This window comes from Parus major, chromosome 1 (genome assembly GCF_001522545.3).
Source record: "Parus major isolate Abel chromosome 1, Parus_major1.1, whole genome shotgun sequence".
NCBI classification, from domain to species: domain Eukaryota; kingdom Metazoa; phylum Chordata; class Aves; order Passeriformes; family Paridae; genus Parus; species Parus major.
Genome location: NC_031768.1, coordinates 86,630,580 through 86,657,959, shown reverse-complemented (window position 1 = coordinate 86,657,959; position 27,380 = coordinate 86,630,580). Strand labels below are relative to the sequence as shown.

The window sequence follows — 27,380 nt, the reverse complement described above, 5'->3', positions numbered from 1 at the left end:
GAGCCCTGTGTCTTTTAGGGCACGTTCCCACATGTTCACTCACCTTAAAGGTGTTTTGCCTCACTCGCTCAGCTGTCTATTTCAAAATTGCTTACATGTTGCTTTTCAGAAGAATTCAGAGATACAGAAGGAGGATGACTGCTTCTAAAGTCTAGATTTCAAAATCAAAATAGTAGAAGCCTAGGACCTTGATGCTGTATGAATTCTTCAGTTGCTGTTCAGGGTCTTTTTGAGGGGTAGGCTGCTGGTGAGCTACTTCTAAATCAGACACACCTTTGGGTTGGGCTATTTTGGAAACTAAGTAATTGATGAGGCTCAAGGTATGGTCTGCTAGGAACAAGTGATTTTATTGTGTGTTTTTACACGTACTTTGATCAGCTGATGCAGTTGACTGACAGTCTCCTCTGAAACTAACTAAGGGTGGAGGAGTGGTGACCTGCAGTCAGCCTTTCCAGACTTTTTCCCAAAGTGGGGATTGCTGGATTTCAGGCAGCTGGGCAAGAGAGGAAAAGGGACGTGATATGGGGGTGCCTTTATTTGGGGAGAGCAATCCCTTTTATTCCCGGATATGGAATGGACTAAGTCAGAAGCTGCAAGGCAAAAAATCCTGGGATAAACATCTGGATGAAATCAACTTACTCCAGCAGAAAAGGTACAGTGCACTTCAGCCTTCCTGTCTTCTCTTTCTTCTCCTGCTCTCCCTGTAGCTGATTCTCACTCTTTCCCCTCAGGCTTTTCTGCCAGTAGATAAACTTTAAACAACCCTGGAGCACTCTTCTCTATCAGATTTCTTCCTTCAAGGTGGAATGTTTCTGGAGTTCCAATCTTATCTGCTTTCACAGGTAGATTTACCAGGTTGCAATTGAATTACCTTGAGTGCAGGACTTCAGTCACAAATTAATAATGTATTCTCTTGTCTTTCCTGCTTCATTGGTAAAGCTCACAGGAAAATGCATGAAGGTTTGTTTTAAATTATTACTATTATCATTATTATTGTCATCATTATTATAATGACTATTAGGATTGTGTGTGATGTATAGGCTGCAGCCAGCTGAAATAGTGGTGCTTTTTTGTCAGGATTTTGCTTTCTGTCTCTCTAAAGGTTGCTTTTACTGTGGGATAGAGCAGGCTTAATGTTGCTGAACGTTTTGGGGGTCAGTCACCTCCTGGGTCAGACTGTGGTTTCTCAGCCCTGCGACCTGAGTGTCAATATGTACGGTGACTCCTCTTAGACCTCAGGTTATCCAGAAGATTGGCTGTGTCTTGCCATGTGAACACTGAAGGCTGTTTGTGGCTGCTGTGCAGGACTGAAATGCAGAAATGTACACACAGAAATGCAGCACTATTCATGGAAATACAGCTGGATCTGGTTTTCATTGTCATTTCTGCATGCACAAATGCTGCGGTACTCAAATAACAAATTGCTTCCAGTTGCTTGTAAAATCTGTTTTTTCTTTCCACACATAACTCTGAACATCTGTGGGGACAAAAAGGTGACTGTGTGCAACAAAATCTATCTATATGTATGTATATGTATATACACGTATATGAATAGAAATATGCAAAAAATCAGTTAAGATGGTCACATGTACACCTTTAGGGAAAGAATTATAACTTCTGGCCAAGTGACAAAGCCTGTACCAGTTTACTTCAGAGCGGTGGGACTTAAATGCACTTAAAATGGGAGGGACAATGGGAACAATTGTGTTTCTGTGGAATGCTGAAGTGTTTACATTTTGATGCGTTCATGAAAAGCATCACAGGTAACTGAAAAATAAGTTCTCAGCAGATTCTGTAAGGTCCAAATGAGTATAAAATAGAAGTCTAAATATATTAATATACTAAATTAAATATATTGGTTATATACTAGTAATTAATACCAATAAGCAATACATTGTAATACAGTATTTTTAAATTATTGTAGCATTATCTGCATATTTTTAAGTCAAAGAGATGTGGAAGAAAACTCTGCTGATCTTTATCTAACCTCCCACTTGAAGCTGAACTATTGCCAGCAAGAGATCACATTGCTTAAGCTCTGTCTAGCTCAGTCTTGAAAGCTTCCCAGGTCCCCAGATTCTGCCATATCTTTAGGTACCTGTTACAGTGCAGTACTAACCTCCTAGTGAAAGGGGCTTTTTTCCCCAAATATTCAACCTGAATCTCCAAAATCATAACTTTTGATGATATTCTAGTCCTTGGTTTACCATCTGCTGTTGTCAAGCGGGGTTTGGTCTCTTTGTTGCTCCCTTTCACATAGACTGGTCTTAGGTTGCCACTTCTCTTTGCTCATTAATCCTCACTAGTCATGTGCTACAGGGCCATGAACATCTTGTGTGTTGCTACTGATGGAGGAAAACATGAACTAACATGAAAAAAATGTTAGTCATACAAACCCTTCTGCATAAACTTCTCTTAGGTCACTGTAGTGCAATCCCACTGGTCTCAAAGTTAACTTTTGTGTGTTTCTTTATAAAGTTCTCTGTAAAACACATGCAGTGTGCACAATACTCACTGTGATATCAGTGTTGCATGGGGACACCGTTGTTCCCTTCCATTTCAGGTCTATGTGTTTCTCACAGCTTTCAGCTAACACAAATTAGCCTCCTCCTATTTGGTCACAAATTATGTGGTGCCAATATGTGAAAACTTTTCCTAAAGAGGACAGGATCAGCACTTCCTATTGGGCTACTTTTTTGTTACTTGTCCCCAGGGAAGCTCAGAGTTTGAGGAGAAAAAAAAAAAAAAAATGAACATTTTGCAGAGGACTGGAATCAGTTTTATTGCTTTTGCATTTTTAGTTATGTACAGATAGAAAAACACACCAGGAAGACCTTCTTTGGTGACTGGTGTGTGGGAACCACTCTTATGAAACCTCCTTTTGTGGAAAATCTGTTGTAAGCCAAAAGGGCTTTTGCGGCGTCCTGTCATTTTGTGGTATAGAACTTCAGTGTTGTGGCTTCAGCTTGAGTTCTTCCTAGTGAAAATGGTGTTGGAATACATACAGTAATTAGCAGTGGTTAAATTCTGTTATTGTCTTACTGAAAGCCAGTGGTAAATATGTTACTATTTAATTGTCATTCTCTGATCGTATACAGAAAGTCAGCAAGAGAAGAACAAGTCTCTTTTTTTCTGCCTGAGGACTGGTGATAATACCTGAAAACTAATTGTTTTGGCAGTTGTCACCTTCCCTGGCACTGATGTTCATTCTCTTTCTTCATATGAAACAGTGTTTTGAATCTTACTAGCGGTAGATCTTAGCATTATTCATTCTCATCACTCTTAGTCATCCTATTCACAGAAAGTGATTAATATTGCACTCTATAATATTTCCCCTGGGGAATCCAGGTTCAAAAATGTGATACAATCTCCTAGAACTGAAAAGGACTTTGAGTTTATTTGGCCTAAATCTTCTGGTATTCCTCTGTTGAAGACTCTCCTTTTAAACAGCCTGTAGCTCAATGTGGAGTCCCAGGGACAGTGGTCACATCTCATATATTCTCTCTAGAATCATCTCTGGAAGCAGACTCTGGGATCTACGGGGCCTGAAGCACATGAACATAAACCCTCAACATAATTCATAGAGACGGAGAACAGAAAGATGAATACTTATGAAAATCTGGGCCTGATAGAGGTGAAGAAGAATCACATGTGTGTCACAGTGTAATAGATCTAGAAATTATTTTCAGTGCAAGAGTTTCTCAGGAAATGTGAACAAATTCCTCCTGGAATGGGATTTTAGAAAACCCACGCTATGAGAATTGCACTGTTCATAAAAAATAAGCAATATTTAAATTATAACAAGTGAGTACATGGTTCCAGTACCTGTAAAAGTATTACAATTATGTCATAGTTTTCCTCCTACTATTGCCTGTATCCATAACTCTGATTGATAAATAAGAAGTATTTATTAGAAGTAATACATTAGAGATGCCTGGGACAACTTGCATAACTTGCAGAGAGCTATGGTCATTCCAAAGATGTCACAATAAAACTTTTTGTTTCCAAATTCTTTGGTGGCTCTTTAGTCTCCCAGACATACTAGTGAGGTGCTTTGCTTACCCTGGAAACAAATGTGGCACAAATAAAAGGGCAGCTCAGCCTAATGCAGGTAAATGGAATTGTTTGAGAGTTGTACAAGGACGCAGAGAGTCTTCAGCTTCTACATAAATCTTTCTCAAGCTGGTAGTGAATGAGCTGTCCCCATAGTTTGGCTCTTCATGTCTAAACAACATTACTGAGTTTTTATCCCACTATTTAACATTGCATTGTCCTGTCTTAAAATCCACAATACCTGTCTGTATTAATTGGTTCTTTTGCTCCCAGAGGTGACAGTGAAATAAAGATGCCAGCTCCCAGTTCCAGCACTTTATTTATAGATTGTTTCAACAACAGTGTTTCTGAGCAGTTGTGATGCAAAGAACGATTGGCTGCTGCTGTGCATAAAATAGAATCAAAAGCATCAATGGCAGCATTTCTGGTCTTTACTGATACACCTTCATCCTAATGAAAGTTCTGAGACTAATAATGAAAAACAGTCTCCCTAATTTAGCAAATGTAAAGGTCCTCCAGAAGTCGTGTTTCCCCAGCAACGCACAAACTCGGCCTAAGATGCATCTCAGGCTCATAGATTTAGGAAGTTATTTGTGGATTTAGGAAATTATTTGATTACTTAAACTTGGCCATAGGTTTCCTTACAAAGAAGAAAACATTAAATTTGTGCCCTGACAAAAACCCCACCCCAAATTAAAAAAAAACTGTTAGAAAAAAGTTATTAGACACAGGGTAAGGAACACAACCTGGAATAAAACTGTAGAAAATCCCTAGTGAGGAGGGCTGGAAGTTTTGATGCAGAATAAGGTCATACATCAAAGAACAAATTTGTTTTATGACTGCTTCAGTGATAATAAAAAGAACTAACAACTTATGAACCATTAAAACAATTCTAGCATGAGATTATTCTTATGATGATCTCAGATGCAGAATTAGGAAAAAAAAGATGTTAATGCAAGCAGAATGCCCTGCTGGAAATAACTGATCAAGATTTCTATTGCTTTGTGTAGCAGCTAGTCAAATATCTGAAGGGATAAGAATTCCCTATCAGTTTCTTGTCTAGTAACATTGGCAATTATTAACCTGTTTAATTTATTTCCAGAGAAGCTCTGTTTACTCTCAGCTGAAGGGGCTTTGACATACACAAGCAAGAGGTCCCAGTTAACTTGCTGAGTCTTGTTGCTGGGGCTGAGGAAATTTGCTGACCCTGTTGATTGTCCAAGCCCCTGTTATCTGGATCCTTTTCACTTTGTGCAGTCATTCACCAACTCCTTTGGCATCTTACTAGGTGATTGCTTTGATCCTCTTTCAGCTGGTTGGCTTCCTCTGAGCAGCCCTCTGCTCTCCTGAAGGCTTTCACACATTTACATGCACAGACTAGGAGAAGGAAGGGAGAAGATGAATCTCCTCTGACAATTTCGTGATTCATTCTGGAGCATGGATATTCTGAGCACAACAGGGAAAGAAGAGAAAGCTGAAACAATATCCTGATGATGAATTTATAGCTTAGGTTAAAATAACTGCTTTAGAACTTCAGGAACTGACTCTCCATGGGTATAAAGCTTGAAGCTGGAAGCAAACTTAAATTAGGGCAAAGAATAGGGGAATTCTATATAGTGAATGATTGAAGTTGTAGAATCTGATAAGGGAAGAATAGAAAGAGATGCTTCTGAATGATGTCCTGAAGGAATAACCATAGCAATCCAAATTCTTCTTTTTATAACGAAATTGAGACTTATTTACTAGCCTTTGCATTCTCTATCTGTCTATAAGTGAAATGAGCAGGCTGCACTCCAAAAGAAGTTCTTGAGAAGCTGTAAACCTCAAAGGGCACATATTACCAGCAGAAAGTGCTTGTGAAATCTTTAACCTTGTTGAGAACTGTTTTACATGACTCCCACAGTCAGAATCTGACCTAAATTTTATCTCCTCTTTGTTTCACAATGGATTTTCTGGTGTTCCTAGTTTTGCCCTCACCTATATTGGAATAACAGCTCATGGCTTCCCGAGCACATCATTGAATCATCTGTGAAGAAACCTGGCTGATAGTAAGGCATGATCAAGGCTCACGAGCTGCCTCCACACTGACACATTCCTTATTTCAGTAAGAAGAACCCAGGAGCACATCCAGGTGGAAACTTGTGGTTCTCATTGCTCCTCAGAATTACTGGCTTGCTATGTAACTGTGCTTATCCTAAACTGATCCTGTAAGGCAACATCCAGTCTGCCTAGAGTTATAAACTTAACTTAGCTGGGTAAATCAGGAGCTTAATATTCCTTGATTCCATGGCTGTTGAAGGGGATGAACAGGATTAGAAGAGGAGCTTAACTTAGATGTGCTGAATTATCGTCTCAAAGTGTCTAGATATGTCTGCTGAATCATTTTCTGAAATACAGCCTCACTGTTCAGTGACATAATGGTACTTTATGGAAACTAAGCTCCTACTGTAGGCAGCTCTTTTAAGAGACTTAGGCTACAGATTTTGCCAGCTGCTGCTTTGACACAAAGGGGCCCAAGAAGTAAAATGCAAAACTCACGCTGTGTTTGATCCGTCAGGAAGAAAGTTGGTTAAATATGCAGAAGTTAAATAATTGAAAATGTTTTGGAGGTTCTAAATTCAGGCAACTTCATTTAATTTTTTATATTAGCAAATTTGCTTCCCCTAGTTTTTGACATTTATGTGCTCAGTACATTACTGTAATATATTAAAAATCAGTTGATAATTAGAATGGTATGTTTTAAATGAGGTTAAAATGTTTCCCCAATTATGAGACAGAAAATTAAATGAGAGCAAAAGCATATGCTCAGAACATGTAACTCACAAACCTTTGAGACATCACAGGCAATGTGCCATGACATTTGCCGACATTTCTGAGTTCCTCTTCTGGTTTGCTCTTTGGCCTGAGATCTCTGGCATTTTAAGCCCAGTTGGAGGTTGCTACAATAAGAAGAAATTTTTGACCATTTTGCCCTCAGTTTCCAAACACTGAGCATAGTATTTTTTAGGTGCCTTCGTCATAGTTGTATCGTGATTTAATTAGTTGTTTACAAGAACTTTGGTAATTTTTTGAGAAAGGTATTGTGTTTGTGTCCTCCCATGTCGTCTCTTGCCCAATCCTTCCTTGTCTCTGAGGTCATTTGAGGGATAAAGGCCTACCCAATAAAGCATCAACATATTAATTGTAGCATTGTTTATGCTACTGAAACCCCACCTCTCCCCACTTCCTGCCTCTGAAACATGTATTTTCCAGAAACACAGAGTCTTTCTTAGCCAAAATAGTGGCAGAGCTGGCAGGCTGACTTCACTAACACTGAATCTTACGACTTTTGCTTAGAGTGCCTCTTTATTTAGTTCCTGTTTGTTTGATCCTAGATGCAATCTCCTCATCAAATCATCTTGTCATTAGTTACTAATGAAACTGACGCATGAGTAAGCTATAGAAGGAATACTTCCCTAACTAGGACTGTGAAGGACATATAAAAATATCTCAGAATGGCTCCCTGATTTATTGAGGATGGTTCTTTTTATCCTGAATGTTTTTATTTCTCCTCTGCTCTTCAGGGGTTTTCTAGTTTAGTTTCTAGTGACTTAAATAATGGGGTGTTTTTGGTGACAGGAAGGACTCATTTTGTGGAATGATACAATGATGTTCAGTTATGCTTCTATTACTTGTAGCCCATGTCCATTAATTTACACTTATTCAAATGATTTCTATTTATCTGTATAATTCTGATATTTTTTGTTTTGTTTTATCCCCCAAGTTTTCTCAAGTGTCTTCAGTGTCTTTCCACTATAAAAGAGAGCAGAACTCTTAACATTTCAAATGGATTAAATCCACAGAGATAATGGCATATAAATTTCTTTTTTATTTAAGATCTTGTTGTTCATAAAATAATAATTTGAAGCAAGAAATACACATTCCTTTGAGCCACGGAATTCATGTTGCCTGCTTTCCTGTTTTTTGTCATTAAGCTGTCCTGTACTTAAGATGCATGAGTTGTAAGAAAACATTTTTTGCAATGGGCCATTTATATTCTCTATGTCTCTCATGTGGGTTTTAGTGTGGCTTATAACAGAGTTATATTCACAGGTAATGTATCCTCACATCAGTGTTACCACTTAATGCAAAGCACCTATTGCTTATTGTAGAATTTATCCCCAAAATCTTGTAACTAAATAATGCCAGAATACATGGAATGCCACCAGGAGGAAGCATTTGCTGTATCTGCAGGTATATGGTTTGAGTAATGTATTTGTCCCACATGCTTTTTTGGGGAGGTGTGCTTAAGACAATTATTGCCAGTTGTTAAATTGTAGTAAAGGGACAGATAGAGGCTGGTAGAAAAACAAAGGCTGGTGTTATCTTTGTTCATATCAGCTTGAATTTGTCATTTTCTACTGTAATCCTTAGACTTATTCCACATCACACATTGCAGCCTGACCTGGGCCACTCTAGATAATTAAGATCAAATTAAACATCTGTACTAGAAAACAGCAGGGGTGAGATAAAAGCACAAAATTTTAATTTGAACAAAGGTCTAAAACAGGAGTTACCGTGTTAGGAGAGAAAAATGTCTTTCTATTTCATACTGAAAACTCATGAGACATATTTTTTTTCTTTTGGTTTGAGAGTCGTTCTTCCCTTTTAATCTTTATCTCCTGAATATGAGATACCTATAATTTTTTATTTGTATAAAATCAAGAAATCAAAAGGCCTATTCCAAATGACTTTTTAATTTATTTTAAGTTTAATTAAAAGACAAACCTGAACATATTCAAAGATAGCAGAAATATTCACCTCAGTTTTGTAGATTTTGTTTTTTTTTTTTACTTTTGTGTGGCCAACTCACCCTGAACATTGCCAAACCTTGTTTGGATGCTGAACAAACACTGCAGGTAACTCTCTTCAGGTACTTATAAAAATTGATAGGAGCACCACCTGAGCCTTCTCTTTTCCAGGCTAAACAGTCACAGTTCTCTCAGCCTTTCCTCATCACAGAGATGTTCTATTCTCATGATCATCCTTTGCCTTTTGCTGAACTGTCTCCAGTAGCTCCATATGTGTTTTGTTCTGAAGATCCTAAGACCTGGATACAGGGCTCTAGGTATGGCCTCACCAGAGCTGAGTAGAGGGGGAGGATCACCTCCCTTGACCTGTTGTTTGCTTCCAAAGACCTTGCTGTAGTGAAGTTTGGTGGCTGTACTTGTAAATTCTTCATCAAGTGCAAAAGATATGCTCAAATAACCCAGATCCTCATGGAAGACTCAAGGACATGCTTCAGCTATAAGTGAACCACTCTGTCTGGAACTTGTTTGAGCACATGCTCTTTGCCAGGACGTGAACATATTTCAGTTCTCAACAATTTCCTCGATTCTCTCAGCACTAGAGAAAATACTAGTATAGCAAAGGGTGTCGAATTTTTCTCCATAACTTTGTACATGGAAGAACTACATTTCAGAGCTCAGTCTGTTAATTATAGGAAGTGTTGCAAGAACACAGATGGAATTCTCATTTGCCCTTTTCTATCCACTGTGGGAGCAATTCAGACAGCAACCTTTTCTTAATTTATTGTGCTGTGTGAAGAAACAAGTGGCTTTTTCTGGCTCCTGAGATAACTGTCTACTTGCAGGAGGCTTCAATGACCCATCATTCACTATTTCTGTGCCTCAAAAAGTGGGATATAAAAACAAGAAAGAGTTTGGTTGTTTCCCCTGTCTTTCCCCTCTGCTGCCACCACACGGTTCAGTATCACTAAGCTAATAGATGATGAACTTCAGTGTATTTTTAGAATTGCACTGCTCTGCTTTTTCCTCTTCTGTTTTTGTTTGGAGTTTTTTTGTGCATTCAAGGAATACCTCAGATGGCAGATGTGCATTGCTGATTTTTCAGTTAAAATGTTCAAGATGCAAACTGTCTTGAGCAAAGGCCATGTTAACTATGGAAATAGGTACCAGGTGTTTGACTTTATTCCTTATCAGACGTTTTTTCTTGACTGCAGGATCTGGGAATCCCCACTCCTCCAGGCTGCCAAAGAGAACAACCTTGCTGCCATTAGGAAACTTCTCACTGACGGAACATGCGATATCTATCAGAGAGGTAACTGGGATTACTTGAGAAAAATGGTTTTCTGTGGAAGGCAAGAGTTTCCTACAATGAGTAGCTTGTTAGTTTCCTTAAACATTTGCATCAGCAGACTCTGATGATTTAACTCTGTTAGCAGCTTTGCAACAAAGTGAGTTTTCTGACTTGGTTGTGCTCGTTCACTTCATGCCTGAAGTCAGCTGTCACTTACAGACACCTGAAGTTTCTGCTCAGTTTTCAGATTTTGTTGAAGCGAAGGACAGAGACTGTGCAGTTATGTGGCTGTACCAGGCCACTACTCAAGGGAGGACATAGCCCTCCTGTAATTCCCCACCTCAAGGAATCTATTTCTACTTTTGTCCTATACAGTTGAACGTCTCGACAATTCTCACTCTTGTCCTGCTGTTTCTAGGCGCAGTGGGAGAGACTGCCCTTCATGTAGCTGCCATGTACGATAACTTGGAGGCTGCAGTGGCTCTGATGGAAGCAGCTCCTGAGCTTATCAATGAGAGGATGACATCAGAACTTTATGAAGGTAATATCACTGGGAATGAGGATGGACGGGATTTCCTGCAGGAGGGGAGAGGAAGTGCTACTTGTGCATTTGGGAAATTGGCTTATACTGTTCCTGGTTCAATATGTTGCTAAATTGTTACACAGCAAAACCAATATGCAAATGGCTTCTGACCTTTCCTAAAGGGAGGAATTATATTAGGCATGAGTACACACATGTGCAAACATGCAAAGACCTTGACCAGGGAATTGCAAGGGATTGGAAAGGGATTGCAAGGATATATAGTTTGGTTTCTGACATACTCGTTTATAAAAAAAAGGATATCTGCCTGACCTTCCCTAAAAGGAGAAAAAGTAATTATTTGGTTGAGAAAATGAGAAATGTGGCCACTGCTCTTGAGGCTAGACTCTTATCCAGATTTTTAAAGACTGCTTCTGGTTGAGTACACAGAAATTCCAGTCTGAATCTCAAAACCACTAAAATAATAATAAAGGTGTTTTTAAAAATTCTTTTGGACTAAAAACTTAGAGTTAGTCTTTGGGAGTTTTGTCTTGACCTTATCCTCATTTCTTAGGAAGGAAACCATAGTCAATCTTGCAACTTCCTGCTCGCTTCCCAGATGAGTGTGGCGTGTCTTGATTTTCCCTAGGAAAAAAATCTAGAAAGTGCACTCTGTTGGGATTTTTTGACAATTTGTAAAGTCAGTTTTAATAAATTAATAAAAAGATTTAAGTAGAACAGAACCTCTGTAAAATCTCTAGTACAACCCTTTGCACACAACAGGGATAACTTTAAAGCTAATTCCTTTAGCTGCTGTCCATTTATCATGACTGACACACAAACTGCTGATCAGCCTGAAGTTGCTTTCTTGGAAGACAAGGTTTTGTTTCTGTGTCTTGCAGGGCAGACAGCTCTCCACATTGCAGCAGCCAACCAGAACACCACGTTGGTGAAGGCTTTGCTTAAGAGAGGAGCCAATGCCAGCACAGCAAGGGCCACTGGGCACTTCTTCAGGCGCAGCTCCCAGAACCTTTTCTATTTTGGTACAGCCTTAACTTCTCCCCTTGCTGCTAAAGGAGGGAACCAGTAGAGTGGTGAGGGGATATGCGGGAGCCTCACTATAATCCCCATCTAAAGTGGGTAAACAGAGGCTCCTATCTTCAAATGTCATCAGACATACATCTTTTAGCAAAGAGTAAGACTTCCTCTGAGTATGTGAATGATATGTGAATATAAACAATACACATTTTATAGATTTGCATGTATGGAAATAAATATATATATTGTATTAAAATTGTAATTTAGTGTCTTCCTAGCAGCAAATTACTTATCAACCTTCTTATGGAGGTAAACCACTGAAAAGAACATTTCTTCCTTTTAGTGTTGTGTGGGACAAGTCTTTTTTAACTTTTCTGATTAGGATGAGAAGTGGGGCAGGAAAATTTACAAGTTACCTACAGTAACTCTTCCTTTTCATATCCTATGGCTTCATAGCATGTATAGCTTCCCCTCAGCATGCTTCAAGCTCTCCCACCTCCTGGATCCTTAATGTTGTTTCTTCCCATCCCTTTCATTTCAGGAGAGCATGTTTTATCATTTGCTGCCTGTGTGGGGAATGAGGAAATTGTGCAGCTGCTCATTGAAAACGGAGCTGACATTAGAGCTCAAGATTCTCTGGGTATGTGCTGTGGGGCTCAGTGAATTGCACAGAGTGGATCTGGGCATTTTTATTCAGACTGTCATCTGTGCATGCAAATATTCTTCTCTCACTAGAAACAGCTGCGGGATGAGGGAGATGAGGAAAATAAAAGCCATCAGTCCATTCTCAATCTTTGCACAGGGCTGGGCTATTCCAGATACTTTATCTAGTCTGCTTCCTTCATAGGTAACACTGTTCTTCACATCCTGGTTCTCCAACCTAATAAGACGTTTGCCTGCCACATGTACAGCCTGATACTTTCCTATGACAGGAGCAAAGAGGGACCAGGGTCACTTGAACTGATTCCTAACAATGAGGGGCTTAGTCCATTCAAACTGGCTGGAGTTGAGGGCAACACTGTGGTGAGTTTGTGTGACACTGGTACCTCCGTACAAAAGAGAAATGGAGACCTTGAAATAACATCAGTCAGAGCAAGGGAATTTATGCACGTTTGTAGTGGGTAGAAGATACGCAACAAGACTTTTTTTCCCAGAAGTCTTATGTAGGTCCCAAAACCCCTTTATAAGAAATTTCTTTATCCTAATGAAAGAAATGAGTGCTTAAAAAATAGATATTTTCCCCCTATTTTTGAAGCATTTGAGTTAAACAGGTGTTAACAGACACATTTACCCCAAGCAATTTTTTGAAAGGCTCACAGAAATTATTGTCTTGCTTGTCTAGATTTCATTACTCTAAATGTGACAGATGGGAAGCCTCTTCAGGTGTCCACAGGCATTTATTCATAGACAAAATCTTAGCATTTAATGTAAACCCTCATCCTTCCACTCACTGAAAAGACAAAGGTGGTTAGTGTTTCTTCTGTGGTTTCACAAGGGACAGTATCATTTCCCTTGTCAAACCTCTTTTCTGATGTCTTGTAGAAGAGTATTAAAACATTTTTTTTCTAATCAACATGTAATTCAATCTGAAGTCTACTGTCAGGAACTATAACTGTGTCAAGTAACTTAAGTAGTTTGATTAGAATTTAGAGTAAAAATAACTCATCCTTTATGTCAAGCATGAGCTAATGATGAAATAGGAATCAGAAAAATTTCTTCCATTCTAAACCTGCTGTAATTGTTCCCGAGAGATATGGGAACCACAACAGCTACCGAGTTCAAGGAAAATATGTCATAATTAAGGGGTTTGAGCAACTTTATTTGTTCTCGTAGCAAATACACTATATACTGGAAAGCTTCTGATATCCTTGCCCCCTTCTTTTCTCCTCAGATGTTTCAATACCTTATGCAGAAGCGGAAGCAGAATCTCTGGTCCTTTGGCCCCTTGAGCACTGTGCTGTATGATATCACAGAGATTGACTCCTGGGCTGAAGATCAGTCCTTCCTTGAGCTCATAGTGTCCACCAAGAAGAGAGAGGTACTGTGGGCACTGCATGCATCCTGAGTGCAGACCATGGTGATTATGGGAAAGGAATAATGAGTTTGAAGGTTCAGGCTCACTGATAAAATCCATAGAGCAAGGACTTCATACCATGAGTTGCAGAGGATATGTGAAGTATAGGGGTTTATTAATGGTCTGGCTACACCTGATGCTTTATATACAGTTTCTTCTGGGGCATGAAAATTGAAGGTTATTGAAAGAACTAAGTATGAACAAACTACACAAAAGGGTTTTCTCTCCCCAAGCTCAAAGATACACTAAGAACCTGTAGAGTAGCTCTAGCAAGTGTCTTCCTGTAACTGTGATACTGATTAACTCTCACAATATCCCTGTGAGACAGGAGCACATTCAGAAATCCTAAACTGGCGTGCATTTTAAAAGCACTCATTGTTATTATTCCCTTCATTTAATGACAGGTTATGACTCAAAACAAAGTGGGCAAATTATCTCTGCTGTAGGCTCAAAAGCTTGTAAAAGGATTAATAAGACCAAAATAGCAGAGTGGAATGGCAAGCTTTGATATATCTCCCTAGGACTTTTAAGGTACACAACCCTATCAATTGTAATGACCTTAAATAATCCTAACAGGACAGGAAATGAATCAGAACACACTTCAATTAGCACAGTTCTGCCCATCCTGTATTATTTCCACCTATCAAAATTTTCATCAAACCTTTCTACAAAAGTTTGAGCATCTGGAGAGCTTTGCTATGGAGCTCTTCTGTCTATGGAGTTCTCATTTGCTTTTATGTGAAAACCTCTAAATTTCTGTGAGTGGGGATACATATGGAAATCCAGGAAACAGCAGTCCATGTCAAAAAATATAACAGGCCTCGAAGTTGTCCACTTTAGGAGACTAACCATAATCCCAAAAAGAAAGCAGAATATTGGGTCTCTCTCTTATCCCAAAACATTCATATAGTGCATGCAGACCCAAGAATTCTCATTTCAGAAGAGAAGATATCCCCAAATATCAAGAGATAAAATTATTTATTTTCCAGAATGCTCTTACATATATGCAGTTGCAATTTTTTGACACATAACTAGTAATGTGGTTTTTTTTGCATTTGATATGTTTGGCCCAAAATGCTTGCTGTCTCTCTAGAAGAATGCCATGTGCGACCCCATCCCATCATCCCCTCCCAGTTCAATATTGGACTAGAGAAGCACTTTAGGCCCCAATCAGAAGCAGGTTCCTCTTGTGTTAGGGGGAATGCATACACACATAGGTACTAAGATATGTTTTCTGATCCTGAAGTGGTTGGAAGGTAAAAAAATAGAAGGGAACTCAGTTGTGGGAAGATTATAGTAAGACTCAAACTTGTATTATCCTTTCGAAAATGAAATTTACTCTCCTATGCAAAGAATTCTAGAATACTGACTTCTACAGAAACCAGAACATCCATAGATGGATTCTCTCTCATGAAGTTTTGATCCTCTATGATATTTCATAGGCCATTCAAGAGTTTTGTTAGAGTCATCTCCATTTATGGAAAGATTCTCTGCACTTTGTGCACTCAGCAGTTTTTGACTTAGAGGAAACAGGGCACTGTAGCAAGAGAAGAAAAAATCCAGAGTTCATTAAGAAATTTTTCCTTCAAGTAACCTGGTCACAACGATTTGACTCACATTTTTTTCTCACATATTGCAGTGGTCCCCTAAACAATAGAAAGTAAGTCTAGAAATATTCGATAAAGTGCGTGGCTCAGATTCCTAAGTTGCAAGGTACACCCGTCTCTCCTGCTCAGGCTCTGTCCAGTCTTCTAGTATAAGCTGAAGGCTTGATATAAGCAATTCAGTTAAGTATCACCCAGATAACAAGGCATAAACTGAAAAGGCAGTATTTTTTCATAAGGCATAGACCAGCAGGAAAGTAAAAATATCTTTTAGAAAAATGTGTAAGTTTTCCTACTTTAAAACATCTGATACAGAAACTTCTGTTGTTGTACTAACAGGGATATTCTGTCATCCTCAGATCTATGTTCCTAGATAGAGGAAAAATTTATTCCAGTATCTAACATGCTTTTCTTGTACTTCCCACTGGTAGTCAACAGTTGTTCTCTGCATGATATATTTCTTTTTTCCAAAGCTCTTTATTGTCAAACTGAGCAAATCCAATGTCCACCGGAGCATTCCACTTTTGCAAAGGAAATTCAGTTTTGTAATGCTGAATAGGGCAGATGAGAATAGCTTATTAACACTCTCTCAAGAAAATTTGTGAATGCTGTTTATGAAACAATGCACTTTTGGCAATTAATTCCTTTTTTCTCTCTTCCTCAGGCACGCCAGATCTTGGACTTAACCCCTGTGAAGGAGCTGGTGAGCCTGAAGTGGAACATGTATGGTCGTCCCTATTTCTGTTTCTTGGCCTTATTCTACATCCTCTACATGGTCTGCTTCACCATGTGCTGCGTCTACCGCCCCCTGAAACCCCGAACAGGCAACAGAACCAGCAGCAGGGACAACACAATCTATGTGCAGAAAATGCTTCAGGTACTGAGACTATAGGAGTCTGTAGGAGAGTGTAGAGCCCCCATTGGGCAACTCCCATCTAACCGACTTAACTGGAAAGTCCAAGCCTCCCCCAGTCCCCAGCTATTGCAGCTCTCCTCCTCCCCTCTTTGGGACAGCTGACCTTTGTCAGGGAGGAATAGGAGGTGTGCTCTGTTCTCTGTTGCTGGGGCTGGGCTGTTTCCTCTGGCATTGCCAGGTCTACTCATGTTTATTATAAGTAACAGTAGGCTGTCTTCATCCCCATCCTCTTTTAAAATTTACTTTCACTTTATTTAAAATTTAATTTTAATTTTCATTAACTTTTTTTTTTTTTCAGGAATCATATGTGGCATATGAGGATGAGCTGAGGCTGGTGGGGGAGCTGATCACAGTCATTGGAGCTGTAGTAATTTTGGTCCTTGAGGTAAGAGAAACAGTTTCATCAAGGCAGATTTTACTTACTAGACAAACATGGATTTGTGCTCACTACTTGGTAGGGCTTATTTGCTTAGTCTGAGTGCTTCAACATAGTTCTACTGCAATAGACATTGCCAGCAGTGTCTATTAGATGAGACAGACTGTGACAGTGTCCTGAGACTCCAGGTGCGGAAGAAGCAATTAGAAGGATTGGTTGCACTCTCAAATACTGCTTGCAGGGTAATCCACAGTTCCTGTTAGCACCATCCATGGTTCAGCTGACTCCCAGATGTTGCTTCAGCCAGCACCCATAAATATTCCTGTGTTTAGGAGTGCTGGGTAAAGTGATTTCTGTGCATAAACAGAGAAGTTTGTATTTAATTGGAGATCAGTTACTCCATGGACTTGTAACAGGAGCCTTTCTCAACCACTCCCAACTTGATTTTATTATAATAGGAAATAGAAGATTGAAACTTTTGTGAGAAAACTCAAAAGATGATGACAGGAAGAACTGAAAATGAAACAGGTCTTGTAAACAGCTTTCTGCCTATATGGGATGCATCAGGCACAGTGGCACATCTGGCCAAAGGAGGTGATTGTCCCCTCTCTGCTCTGCACTGGTGTGACCTCACCTTGAGTGGAGTGTGCAGTTTCGATCCTATGGTGTGTTCCAGAAGGACAAGTCCTTCTTCCTGTGCTTAGTCAGGACTCTGGGGCTAAGGCTACAGCTAACACAGTGCGAGTTTTAACAAACTCCTTTGATTCCCCAAGGAGGTCTTTTTTTGTCTTTGTTACTGAGGCACCTCCCTGTGACAAGTCTCTCAACCTGCCCAAACATTCTTACATTTTTCAGCAATTTCTGTCTCATCCCAAGAAGGGCCCACCTGGCTCAACCCTTCTGATTTTAAAATAGCATAGAAATTGATCTATCAAAGGAGATGTGGCTGACCCTAAGAATCCATGGAAATTGGCCATGACATTTAGTAGTATTATGGGAACTGAGTCCTTAAGCTAATAGGATGTCTCTCTTAGATTCCAGATATCCTTAGAGTTGGAGCAGCGAAATACTTTGGACAAACAATTCTAGGAGGGCCTTTCCACATAATTGTGTAAGTACAGAACATATTTAGTCTAATAAATATATTGTCTATCATTTTCCCCACTGCACTCTTTTGCCAGATGAGTCACTTTCGCAATTTTTTTAGAGTATTTTTTCTCTGAATTTATTTATTTTAACGGCTTGACCAATATTTCCTTCACTGAACGTTTTTTTTCGCTGTCTCCTCTTCCTTGCAGCATCACATATGCTTGCATGATCCTGGTGACCATGGTGATGCGTCTCACCAGCACAACTGGGGAGGTGGTGCCCATGTCCTTCGCCCTGGTGCTGGGATGGTGCAACGTCATGTACTTCGCACGGGGCTTCCAGATGCTCGGACCTTTCACCATCATGATCCAGAAGGTGTGAGACACAAACAAATATGGGCTATCCTGGCACCTCTTTGCAGATAGGGAGAACTGTAAGAATACTTTTTTCTCCCTTGGGATTATTTGCTTAGTTTTGCATTAATGTCAAACAGACAAGTTCTTGTTTGCACAGAGAGTTTTAGAACTTTCTCTCTTTAGTGCAAAGGTTTCCTTTAGTCTACTCATGGTCTTAGAATCTGGAAGAAGGTTTACATAGGGTGGCTTGGTATAACAGCTGGGCCTCATGGTGGCTCTGTCTTTGCTCTACAGATGATATTTGGAGATCTTATGCGCTTTTGCTGGCTCATGGCTGTGGTGATATTGGGCTTTGCATCAGGTGAGTCTACAAAGAGAAAATAATCATATGTTACCTTTGCCAACTGCTTTGGTATGAATTAAGAGTGTGGGTTTTGATTTAATCTCTGATTGACTCCTGAATAGCTGGAAAAACTGGTGATGATGTTTAGCTTCTATTTCTCTGAGCATGGTCACTTTCCCAGTACTGACTTCTGTTCTCAAACCATCAGTTTGGTTTTCAATTCTTGCTCTTTCCAGGATAATAGAAACTAGGATAATGCAGATAACTCCATATATTTTTAAGTTAAGGTTTAAGAACATACTGCATTTATGATATTTGTCTGTGGAAAATTGGATTAACACACAAAGCTTTACTATATCCCAGAGGATAAAAGGATCACTACTTTGTGAAATAAATAATAATCAAAATAAATTTGGGTCATTTTATCAAGGAGACCAGTGATTCTCACCAGGGATTTGTCCTTGCATAGAAACATGTGCAGAGCCTTCCCAGACCAATTATTTTGGTCAGAATATTTTATAGGATTTTGTTATTCCTTCTGGAATGTGATTCCTGATGTTAAACTCTCTCTTTTTTTTTCTCCTGATTTCTCTCTTCTAGCTTTTTACATCATCTTCCAGACAGAGAACCCTGAAAACCTTGGGCAGTTCTACAACTATCCCATGTCGTTGTTCACCACTTTTGAGCTGTTCCTCACCATCATTGATGGCCCTGCAAACTACGACGTGGACCTGCCCTTTATGTACAGTGTGGTGTACTTTGCTTTTGCCATCATTGCCACCCTCCTTATGCTCAACTTGTTAATTGCCATGATGGGTGACACCCACTGGAGAGTGGCCCATGAGCAGGATGAGCTCTGGAGAGCCCAGGTAATCTTGTTAAGGTGGGCATTCCTACCTTATATCAAATAGCAGCTAGAAGCCCATCAGCCTTTCTTGTCCATCCTGTGTCTCCCTAGATGTTCATTCCCAAAGCATGGTATCTCTTGTTAAATAGAATTGAAGTTGCAACTTTTTCTTGCAAATCACATTGCTGTGGAACTGAGAGTTTAATTATAATTACAGTGATTGTATGAGGGGGATAGAATACAAGGTAATGATTACAGGAAGGACAGAAATGTCTTTTGAACCATTAAAAGAAGTTGGCCTGCCGTGGTCAAAAAGCAAAGACATTCAACCAGTTTTATAGCAAATCAACAGGAAATTAATTTCCTATGTTTTTCTGAGTGAAAGCAGTCAAACAAAGGGTTAAATGTAGTCATGTGGCCACAGTGGCAAGTTCTGATGACAATTAAAGTGGGTATAGATACTGTCCTCTTCTCTAGATTGCATTTCATTACCCTAATCATATCCATGAGGAATAAAAAGAAAGAAATGTAACAGTGTTGTAAGACTGCCATTACTTCTTCAAAACATGTCAGTTAGACCTAAATTAGTGACTGCCTTATTTGAAATAGAGTATAGACTATATATATATATTTTATTTTTTTTTTCCTTAAGGAGCTGTAATGAAGTATAGTATGGATCCATGCTCATGAAACTAATATTTTTGAAAGAGTCTGATTTTTTTTCTAATTCATCTGAGTTTTTCCTTTCTTCTCATTCCACAGGTTGTTGCCACTACTGTCATGTTGGAGCGGAAACTGCCACGGTGCCTCTGGCCTCGCTCGGGAATCTGTGGGCGGGAGTTTGGGCTGGGGGACCGATGGTATCTCAGGTGAGTTCGCGCCTGTAAGGGCCCAACAAGAAGAACCCAATGTGTGGGTGCTTATAAAGAGCCTCTCCAGTGGTCTTGGGAGTGTTTGCTGTTGTTGCAGAATACGGACCCCAGTCTGTTTTCTGTCTGTGGCTGATTGACAAGCACTGTCCCCTTCAGAAAGCTCTGCTGTGCGTTTCCTTGTGAAACCATCTGATGCTTTCTCATACAACAGTCACATTGGACAGACCCCAGAAACTGCATGGGTTATAAGACCTGAGTTTTTCTTTCAAACTTCTTAAAATGAGGTTCACTGAACTTCACTGCTGTGCTTGGTCGGCTGTCCCTGTCCCTTGGACACATGACATGGCAGAAGCAGAATCAATCTATCAGGCATTCAACAACAATGAGCTGCCCTGTGAATGACTCAAAATCAGAACAGGAATAATAGAAGTCAAAATTTCTTTCAGAAGTGAACCTAGTAAATATGTTATACTTTGCAATGACAAAGGCACAGGTCCAGGATTTCAGTTTAGGCACTGAACTGAAAAACTGTCTGTAGTCTGGGTAACACTAAATTCCTCATTATTTCTGATTTTAATCAATATTTATGCCAGGTGAGAAGTGAATTAACTTCTGGGCATTTGCCTTTTCTAGCTGTGCCATCTTTTGCTGATAAAGCCAGAAGGGGGAGTGGTGGCTGTATGAATCATAGAATCATAGACTCATAGAATATCCTGAGTTGGAAGGGACCCACGAGGATCATCAAAGTCCAACTCCTGGCTCTGCACAGGACTTTCTGCAGGCAAACAGCCTTGTGGCTTTTCAGATTTATTGGGCAGAATAAGCCAACCTAAAGTGGTGCCAATATGCAAAACTTTCAGCCCAAGGCATGGGATATAACAATGTATTGCAAGAGCACTGTCCCAGAAATTCACTGGGAATAACTGGGAATGCCAATTATTTATTGGATGCTGTGAGAAAAGAGTGTTTCTGTGATTTAGTTCTGTCAAATCACATGGGTGTTCATTATATATATGTGGGACAGTAATTCAGAAGACAGTCTATAAGTAATGTAATCGGTGGAAGTGGAGCAGTTAAATAAAGGTTCAGCAAGAGATGACATCCTGAGGCTGGCAGCCATGGAGTATCAGAGGAGGAAAGTCAAGAACAGAGAAAATAAATTAATATATGCATATATTCAAAGTCTGCCAATTGCTTACAGCTGGCAAAATGGAAAGGGCAAATCATGACTGGGAAATGAGTTAAAGAACAAGAAACCACAGGCAGACAAAGGTGCAGAAGTCAGTGGTGGGGATGAAGGTCTAGGAGATAATTGTGCTAGCAACTCCTGGCATCCTGCCCGTGATCAGTTTCCTGTGCAGATTTTTCTGGAATGTCTCTGTCAGTAGTCCTGTTTTTTGGAGGGGTTTTGTTGATAAGCTGGCACTACTTAATTCAGTTTATATCTTCTAATCCTCTTCCAGAATTGAAGACAGGATTGATCCTAACAAACACAAGATGATGAGGTACACGGAGGCATTTAAGGCTCAGGATAGGGATAACTATGACAAAGGTTCAGAAAAACTGGAAACCAGCGGGGACACCCTGTGCAAGAAGGAACTGTCTGCTCTGTCACTGTCACGGAGCACATCCAGAACTAGTTCTCACCGTGGCTGGGAGATCCTGAGGCGCAACACCTTCCGCCAGCTTTGTGGAGAGGTCGGTCCTGCCGTGGATGAGGAGGTGTATGATGTCTAAGAAGCCTCTATTTTCACTCCACAGTGTATGAAGTGGCTCTTTTGCCATAACAGTTGTCTTCTACATCTGCACAAACACTCCCCATCATGCCACACACATTCGTCAGCCTTGGAGAACTCTGCTGGCGAAGATTTTGTGAGCAGCTCATGGCATCTGTGCTACGATAAAAAATGCAATTTTTTCTCTCCTACTTATAAGCGTCTCTGCAATTGCACTGATATTTGCACCGAGCTGGTGGGCTTGTTGAGCTGTGTAATGCAAATGATCAACAGAAGCCTGCAAAGGGATTTCATCCATTTATGATGAAGTGATCAGTCAGCCCTCTTCCAGACTATTACATAGAGTATAACCTTTCCCCCACCAGTTTCACAAAATTGCAAGGCTCTCATAGCAAAGAATGACTGAAGTTCTGATTTATGATTTGATACAGAACAGGAAAAAACCCCCAAACTTCCCAGACCCCACAAACCCTGTAACTGATCTCAGGAATGAAGGTAGTTGTTGACACTGTGATGGTTGAAAAGGACTGTAACTACTCAGCTGGCATTCAGGGCCTGACGTATTTTGCCTTCTGAAGAAAGGCAGTCTCCATTAACTGCAGTTTCAACATTTCTGGCTTTAGCAGGACTGTTTTGGTTTTGGTTTGGTTTGCTTGTTTGGATTTTTTATTGGTGATGGATGTTTCTGTTTGTTTGTTTTATTTTTTTTTTGTCACATGAATGCACTTTAAGCTTTTGAAAAGAAGTGATTGCTGTTCCTGGGAGGATTCTAAAGTGGGAACTTCTTTTCCAGTTGAGAGAATGTATGACCTGGTTAGGTGACTTCCAGCAGTGTGAAATTTCAGCAGAGATATTTATCTCCCAAGTAAGCTAAAGCTGGTCTTCTGCTTTTTGTGGAAGAATAGGTTTCTGAGCCATAGTTCCCTGACTTATAACTGAGCCAGCAAGGTAGAGTAGTGAGCTCCTATTTAGCATGGAAAGAAATGGTGAGGAGATGTTGAATAGATGAATAAGAGCTATTGCAGACAGTTCAGAAGCTGGTGCTCTCTCTCTCTCTCTCTGTCTCTCTCTTAAAGTCTAAAACTATCCAATGAACAGCTAAGGCATCCACACAGTTCCCTTCCAGGCATGACACTATGCCAGTCTGTCAGTTTATCATCTGCCTCAGACCACTTTAATAAAAATGAAGAAATGTTCAGAGAAATGGACAGTCATTTCAGGTTTTTTTTTTGTATTCTCAGGCGTGTGGAGTTTCATTCCAGTAGTAGAAGTTAAGCAGAAAGCAATCCACGGTCTTAACATTTCCTTCCAACAGTACTAGTAACAGCAACTTTGCTCTTTAAGAAATTAAAGACTATTATCTAGCACTAGACTTTGAGCCAAATCACCCTGTGATGATCAAAGCAGACAATGAAAAAGCTGAATCCAGTGGATTTCTGATTGTATTGAAATATCACTGGAAACCTCTCCCACACCTTCTCACTTGCAGGTGCTGTAATGAGTATCATGATCTTTGCAATTGTGTGTATTTATTTAAATGTCCACTTTCCCTGACTTGAATGCTTTTTTTTGTGTGTGTGTGTGTGTGTGTTCCAGTGTAAGACAGACAGAAGGCTGTCACTCTGGAATTCAACTGTATGCTTTTGAGTTGACTAATATTGAATTGAAGGTGTTGTCTGATTTCAGTCACTGAAGTGCTGTCAGTCCTTCCCAAAACCCTTGGCCTTTACACTGGTGATCTGTGGAAATGGGAGCAGTGTGGTACATTAACCAGAACTGTGAATTGTTGCTCTGATTGTAGATTAATTTTATTTCATAGTGAGTAGGCAGTAGCAAGAAGGGAAGAACTAATGATTTCCAGATCCTATCCCTGGCCCCAGATAAAGTAGAATTTTTACTAGTTTGAAAACCACTGAAATACAATTATGACGGAACCACATACTGTCATTTCTACAAAAGAACTCCCCTTTATGACAAAATAATAACATTAATGATAGTAATAATAATAATAATGGTAGTTTGAAATACAAGCTGTGTAAGCCCTGGTTCTGATTTTGCATTCTTCTTCATTGCTAGAAACATTGAGAAATTTGGTCTTAGAAATTAAAACTACACTTTGACATGGCAGGAGGCAGAACATAACTCAGTAACCAGTGCAAGACCTTTTTTTGATTTTGGTATCTGCTCTCCAAGTGCCTTCTTTCATAAAATTGCATCCTGTGATACTTAGCTTTCAAATTTCCTGCACAATACCCCTGCAAACAACAGCATCAGAACTGAGTGTTTTATTTTCTGACTTAGGGGTTGCCTAATGTAAATAGGATAGAGAATCATAGAATCATAGAAAGAAGGGACCTTTAAAGGTCATGTAGCCCAGAAACTGAGCATGCACATCTTCAGCTGGATCAGGTTGCTCACAGCCCTGTCCAACCAGACCTTGAATATTTCCAGAGATGGTGCATCCATCACATCTCTGGAAAACCTGTTCCAGTATTTCACCATCTTCATTGTAAAAAAATTTCTTACTGGCTCCTATAGGAATCTGACTTCCAGTTTCCTAAAATGACTTGCATATTTAAAAAAGAGAAAACCCTGGAAAATGACTTTGTGAAAAAGGAGGCAGAATATTTTACCAATAGTAAATTAATTCCCCAGTTTTTAGCTGATGATCAGTGATGCAGACTATTTTTAGAATAATTTTATTTATCTGTAGGATAAACAGCTCCAGAAGAAAACTAGAGGTGTGGAAATTCAGCAGATGTAATGGGCACACCAGTTGTTGGAAATACTAAATTTGATACATGAATGTGGCTTACTCTCTTTCATCTGGACATATACATGAGGTGCACCTGTGTGAATCTCAGGTGATGAAGTAATAGGAGGCACAGGAATAACCTTTGAGCTGTTTCAATGCAGTCTGGCTCTGACTCAGCAATAGCAGTGACTGCAGTCACACAGAGGCAAAGCACTTTCACTGTAGTGTTATGCATGAATGTGCTGCTTCAAGATTTGCTTCAAGTTTTGTGCTTTTTGATGTAATTATATCCTAAAATTCTGAAACAGTATTGCTGCTCCTTGCTATTGCAAGGTGTCTTTCCTCTCCCTCCTAACAACATTGCAATGATTTCAAAGCAGACATTCCTTCCCTCCCTGAAAGTGCTAACCTCAACCTGTCTTCTTTGTTACTGAAGTTTATGATAATGTGATAAGAATGAATGTTTTGATCCACTTGCTTGTAGTTAAATGAGATCTATTTTGCTGACAATAAAAATATGGAGTATCTTGAGTGCTTCTTTGTGTCTGAAATAACAATCAGGAGCCAATTTTTGTGTTTGCTTTTCTGTCAGCAGTAATAGACATTAGCTGACAAATTGTTTGTATTGTCATCTATGGGTCTACACTAAATTTTTTTCTTAAATCCGTTGTTCCACAGCAATCCACTTCAGGTAATTCTTTATACAAAGTTTGTATAAAGTTCCAAATGCTGATTTCTATTTCAAACTAGGAACTGTCAAGGCCCTGTTTTTTAAAGTCATTGAGAGCTTAGTGAAAACTGCAGGGCAGTTCTCTCTTCTTCAGAGAAGAAGTTGTGTTTTCATGTTTGTGGAATGATAAATGTGGGACAATGAGGCAACTGTCCTTGCTATAGCTGCTTGCAATAAAATGCACATATATACAGAGCTTTTCCAGTAATGCACATGCAAAACAGATACAGATATCTCATTTTTATAATGCCAGTGTATAATCATGGTTCACCGAATTCAATGTTTACACCACTTCTTAAATTAGTACCGTGATTCAAGCTGATTGTTTGAAAGCTTCCTAAATGGGAATAAACCAATTCAACAAATTCTTGGTTCACAGAGGATTGGGGTAATATTTAGAGCCATTAACTATTGATTTTAAGAATCTATATCTAGTCTATATCACTGACATTACAGCATTTAAATCAAGCTCTCAGCTGTGCACTGAGAACTCTCTCGCAAGAGTTGTGTCCTGCCCTGAGAAACCTACAACCCAAGACAAGAAACTGGTGAAGAAGTAAGCAAGCATCTCTGAGATGGGCCATATGAAAACCCTCTGGTCTTGCTACTGTTTTATGCTCAGTTGATAATTGCAAATTATTTCCTCTCTGCTGCTCCAAAAGCAGCACGGTCTACCATCAACCCTCTGCATACATGAAAACCTTGTCCTTAGAACACCTTCCTACTCATTAATCAAATGCATTGGTTGGCTGAAGTTCTCCTTTTATTAGAAGAATTAACTGAGACTGCATGTTGGGGAGAATCAGGACTAGGAAAGAAAACACTGCTGTGTAAATTCAACCAGCCTATAGTATCAGAATAATTGAATCTTTATAATCTCTGAGAAGTTCTAAGTGAGTCTAAGAATTTTAATATAAAACATCAATAAATTCAAGCTTCCAGGGAAACAATATCTGCAACAGATACTAATCAGTTGTTTTATTGGTGTAGTAAAGCTGCTCTGACAGCCACTTGTCAACACCATAGCATGCATTGTTCTGTCTGGGTCATGGATGGAAAACTGAGGAGAAAGTGCTTGCTTCCCAGAATTCCCAAGGACATAGCAGGGCAAATAATTAATTTCTTTGCACTTCAACTAAAAGATAATAAAATTACAATAATAGATAGGTTTTAAGGATGTATAAGGCAGATGCAGCTGCATCTATGCTCCTTCTGCAGATGGATGTCCATAGTGCTTCTTCATATTATCTTTTATGACAGACATGAAACAGAATCCAATGGATTGATGTGAGCTAGGTCTTTTTTCAAGCTTATAGTCCTGTTAATTCGCTTGATTTCCTGGGGAAAGTGCCCTGGACTGTTAAAGCAATAGAGACTGGCTCATTCTAACACGATACTCTGGAAATACTGCTGAGATGTTTGGGAATGCTGACATGCTTTTCTCCTGTGTCCCTCCCACTGGTAAGACTCTACAATATTCCACATATGAAATAATCAGGAATGGATCATAAATGTCAGTGTGCAAAAGGTCAGCTTCATAGCATTGTGTCAACAGCTGGCAGTGGCCGTGGACAGTCTGCACCCACATATCAGGGTATTGATCTTCATTCTAAAGCAACTGACCTTTAACAAATACTGATCTCACTGGGGCAGGGCTGGTGGAAGGAGTGGCTCACCAAATAGCAGATGGTGATCCTAGCTGCTTCTCCTGGGCTTAAAGAACAATAGTTTCAACAGATTCATGGTCTGGCAGAACCTATGCTGAAAGAAGACAATGTAGTCAGTCCAGGTCCTGGTTGTGCTAAGATCTTTAGCCACTAGCTTTTCACAACCAACCTCAATGCTCTCCTCCTGTTCTCTGTGAAGGGCAAGGATAGGGTATTTTGAAATGCTTTTTACATATGGTACCAAAGAGTTTCCACCTCTTCTCCACTTCAAGCAGCAGTTACCATTTATGTCTTCGTTCAACATTTTTCCTTCAAGATTATTTGAT

The 27,380-nt window shown here is 39.6% G+C and overlaps 1 protein-coding gene across 3 annotated transcripts; it reads left to right on the top strand.

Moving 5' to 3' along the window:
• On the top strand, positions 1-25,188 carry LOC107212390 (transient receptor potential cation channel subfamily V member 6). 3 transcript variants are annotated; one of them, XM_015645551.1, is made up of 15 exons: positions 1-652; positions 10,055-10,152; positions 10,550-10,672; positions 11,554-11,694; positions 12,231-12,329; positions 12,537-12,712; positions 13,581-13,727; positions 16,032-16,244; positions 16,582-16,668; positions 17,694-17,770; positions 17,958-18,123; positions 18,399-18,465; positions 19,048-19,316; positions 20,057-20,163; positions 21,630-25,188. In XM_015645551.1, the coding sequence occupies exons 1-15, from the start codon at positions 522-524 to the stop codon at positions 21,901-21,903; spliced, it is 2,175 nt and encodes a 724-aa protein (XP_015501037.1). In that variant the 5' UTR covers positions 1-521; the 3' UTR covers positions 21,904-25,188. The 3 variants fall into 3 exon arrangements, with proteins under 3 accessions (XP_015501037.1, XP_015501047.1, XP_015501056.1); XM_015645561.2 differs by having other exon boundaries at positions 19,048-19,330; positions 21,630-21,769; XM_015645570.3 differs by lacking the exon at positions 1-652 and adding an exon at positions 868-960.
• The last annotated feature ends 2,192 nt before the right edge of the window (positions 25,189-27,380 follow it).

Bases quoted from the DNA above. Each gene is read 5' to 3' on its own strand.
- LOC107212390 (XM_015645551.1), top strand. From the start codon at position 522: ATGGGGGTGCCTTTATTTGGGGAGAGCAATCCCTTTTATTCCCGGATA. The intron at 16,245-16,581 runs GTACTGAGACTA...TTTTTTTTTCAG, and splicing joins ATGTGCAGAAAATGCTTCAG to GAATCATATGTGGCATATGA. The intron at 17,771-17,957 runs GTAAGTACAGAA...TCTTCCTTGCAG, and splicing joins GGGCCTTTCCACATAATTGT to CATCACATATGCTTGCATGA.